General features: G+C 31.0%; 1 protein-coding gene across 1 annotated transcript; it reads right to left on the bottom strand.

Moving 5' to 3' along the window:
• Positions 1–337: 337 nt before the first annotated feature.
• On the bottom strand, positions 338–3,361 carry LOC145035419 (protein FAR1-RELATED SEQUENCE 5-like). The gene is made up of 9 exons (XM_078983964.1): positions 3,232–3,361; positions 3,052–3,156; positions 2,375–2,873; positions 2,070–2,279; positions 1,806–2,001; positions 1,608–1,682; positions 972–1,508; positions 647–865; positions 338–580 (listed from the first exon to the last, which is right to left on the bottom strand). The coding sequence occupies exons 1-9, from the start codon at positions 3,359–3,361 to the stop codon at positions 338–340; spliced, it is 2,214 nt and encodes a 737-aa protein (XP_078840090.1).
• Between the last annotated feature and the right edge of the window lie 321 nt (positions 3,362–3,682).

Raw genomic sequence — 3,682 nt, 5'->3', positions numbered from 1 at the left:
TGTATTATAATATTTTGATAACAAAGCATTATACTGCAATCATTCGTATATACTTCAAAAAATTAAAGATTGAAAATATTAGAAGAATCAATATGTTCTCAAATGTATAACACATCATCACAACCCAAATGTCTCATACATCATCACAAACCAAAACAGTAGAAAAAAATCCAAACTAAAAAATTCAAACTTTTATCTATATGGTATTATTGAACTTTATTGAAATACAAAAAAAATCGAAATATATTTCTAGACACAACTATGCACTTTGTACCTTGGAGTTATTCAACAATGTCAAACATTTCCTTGAATTATGCCCTTTAACCCCACATGTTTTTCATGATCTTGATTGCTTGTTACCTTGAATAGTAGCCTTCTCCAAAGCACTTTTTAAACGTTTTCCTGTACCAGAACCTTTATTCTTCACCATAGGTGGATTTTCAACATCAACAACTTCAGGATTCGTAGTAGCTCCGTAAAGTTTATCAATATGATCTTCTTTTGTAACCGGTAATTTGTCTGAACCTTGTTCACCAATATCACTCATAAAAACTTCAAGCTTCTGCATGAACTCTTCTAACTTCTTTTCATCATTACTTAATCAAGACAGGCATTGATCAAGCATGGAAAAAGCTTTGTATGCAACCTTCTCAACATTTCCAGACGAATCACTATATCTAAACGTCCTTTTCAAAACTGTGGTGGGGATAATATCTCTTCTCCATCTCTTAAGAATGTATCTTGACGGAATCTCTTGTATGTCATAAATCTTTAGAATACAGAAGATGTGTCTACAAAAAATTCCAAACCGCTCAAAAAGCATGCATGAACATTTCACCGTTAGATCTTCTCTGTTGAATTCAACCTGTTTCAAAAAGTATTAGCATAATAAGCATATTCAAAAAAGAAAAATTAGAATATTTTTTCAAAATTATTAGAATATTAAGTATATTCTAAAATGTCAACATTACCTCAAAATCACATTCACTTGTGTTAAAATTCCATTCAGAATCGATGTCAACTTTTTTTTTCTCAACTAATACCTTCTTCTTTGATATATTTGTCCTTTTCTGTTTGACAATGCATATGTCAGAAACAACGCCTGATGTAACACTCTTCTGTGAACAAGAAACAAGTGAATGAAGAATCTCCCTCTGCACCATTAGAAAAATAGTCCTGGTGTATACCATAGATGCATGTTTCTCCATATCTTCAAGAGGTGTTTTGATGATTGGAACTATAGTAGATGTATCAAAATCAAATTTGATCTGATTATTCCTTTGCCTTTCCATAACAGACTCAAAAGCATTCATAAAATTGTTTAACGTATAACCATGATGCGATACCCTATTGAATGCTGAATTCTCACTTTCTGACCGAGAAGTTGTTCTCATTAGACCTGACATCGGTACATCTTTAAAATAGGCTGGAATCCAACTGCTTCTCAAATCAAACATATCTTTCATCCATTTATTGTCTTGCAACTTATATTTTACCATTAATGCATCCTATCTCATTTCAAACTCATTGACATCAATTTTGGAGTCCCATACTATACTATTGAAGTCCGCCTTAAAATCTGATTCATTCATTGTTTCCCAACTTACCTTCAAAAACAATTCATATATTATTCTGTTAGAATATAATATAGTATAAAAAGGCATTTCATTTAATCTATTATCCTAATTACAAAAAATATTTCATTTAATATTCTGATAAGAATATAACAATAATGTTAGTACCTTCAATGGAAGTTTACTTGTGATATGCCACATACAAAATCTATGTTTTGTGTATGGAAATACTATCTCAATAGCTTTTTTCATTGCTGGATCTTGATCGGTCACGACCATGATTGGTGCTTTTCCAAAACACTTCAAGAATGACCGAAGTAACCAAATATAGGAATTTGTATCTTCTCTACACAACAAACCAGCTCCAAAAGTGACGCACCTTTTGTGATTATCAATGCCAGTAAAAGGTACAAATACCATACAATACCTAAAAAAACACAAAAAAATACCATTAGAATATATAACTAAAAACGTTTATATTTCTAGAATAAATACTTGTTTGTACGATATGTTGCGTCAAACGAAACAACGTCCCCAAATAACTCAAAGTTTTGTTTTGAAGTGTCATCAGCCCAAAATAGAGCATTTAACCGCTTCTTGTCACATCTGTATTCGTATGTAAAATTTGTAACATTCTCTTTACGATTCTGAAGCTTTGTAATCAACAAATTTGCATCAGTGCCCCCGATGTGACAATTTATATCCCTTTTAAAAATTTTCCAATCTATCTCTATTCCATCAACAAATTCACATCCTCCTTTTATAACGCACATTAGTCTATATGCTGTAGTTGCCCCCACCTTTGCACTATAAAAGCTTGATCAACAACATTCAACTGACGTTTAGCTCTTGAAAGATGCATACAATCTTGATTGATCAATTTGTGGTTGTGTTGTTGTTCAAAGCGCCACAGGTAAACTTCTGAAGAATGTGGTATAGCTTTGAATGCAACAAAAGCTTTGCAATTTGTGCGTTTACAATTACTATTTCTCAATTGCTTATTATGATCATCACTAATTGTGTCTAAGGTAGAAGTGTTTGGCAATCCCCCTCTATTGCATATAAAATATTTCGAAGTTGTGATTCCACTCTTTTTCCTCTCTGTTGATTTTCTAATATCAAAACCAGATCTTAATGCATATCCTTTATACCACTTAATAGCATCTTTGATATCTTTAAAAATTGAACCCAAAGTAGGTATCCAACCAGGTTCAACCTCTGGAATCCAAAATAAAGAACCATCAGCTCCAATGAATTGTTTGCAAGAGCCATATTGTGCTGCAACATTGTCACTTTGAACTATAAAAAAGAATATCCTACCATGTTAACATATAATCATAATAATTTGCATTCATATGAATGTAATCATAAAAAACCACAATCTTATATGTGCATTATTCTATAAGCATAATATGCAGTAACATGAACTTATCACCATCATTCTATAAAGAATAACCGATATCAGTAACAGAATTACCTTGGATTTCCAATTGATTTCCATCATTATCCAGAATCTCTGAATCACCATATCTGAATTGATGATTTTCTTCATCGTAATGATCATTTCCGATGTCATTCATATCTAAATCATACATAATTGTTACTACATTAAAAATTGAATATGTTATATGCAAATAACAATGAAAACAATGATTACCTTGGGTTTCCGATTGATTTTCCTCGTTATGAAGAAACTCTGAATCAGTATAACCGAACTGATGATTTTCTTCATCAAGATGATTGTTTTCGATGTCATGCATATCCAAATCATCCATAACTGTTATCATTATTGATATATCAATGTATGTAAAATATTCTATAAGAATAACATGCAGTCTCATGAACTTATCACTAAGATGATGTTAATGAAAAGCAAATAGATGTTAATCAAAAGAAAACAGATGACATATTACTGAAAAACATAATGATTAAATGAAAAGTTAAAAAACAAACAATGAAATAGGTGATGCATTGACAAACAACATATTATAGATTAAATTGTTTTCTAGCTCAAACAAATTCAACAACAAATGATCTTTGATTGCTGAATTGGATGTCTCAACAAAAGATGATGTTTGATTTCTGAAATCACAAATCATACAAATATA

This window comes from Lactuca saligna, chromosome 3, assembly GCF_052625555.1.
Source record: "Lactuca saligna cultivar CGN05327 chromosome 3, ASM5262555v1, whole genome shotgun sequence".
Taxonomy (NCBI): domain Eukaryota; kingdom Viridiplantae; phylum Streptophyta; class Magnoliopsida; order Asterales; family Asteraceae; genus Lactuca; species Lactuca saligna.
Note: the sequence above shows the minus strand (reverse complement) of the source record. Positions and strands in the feature narration are given on the sequence as shown.

Bases quoted from the DNA above. Each gene is read 5' to 3' on its own strand.
- LOC145035419 (XM_078983964.1), bottom strand. From the start codon at position 3,361: ATGATAACAGTTATGGATGATTTGGATATGCATGACATCGAAAACAAT. The intron at 2,002-2,069 runs GTATTTATTCTA...GTGTTTTTTTAG, and splicing joins GCAACATATCGTACAAACAA to GTATTGTATGGTATTTGTAC. The intron at 866-971 runs GTAATGTTGACA...TTTTTGAAACAG, and splicing joins CAAGTGAATGTGATTTTGAG to GTTGAATTCAACAGAGAAGA.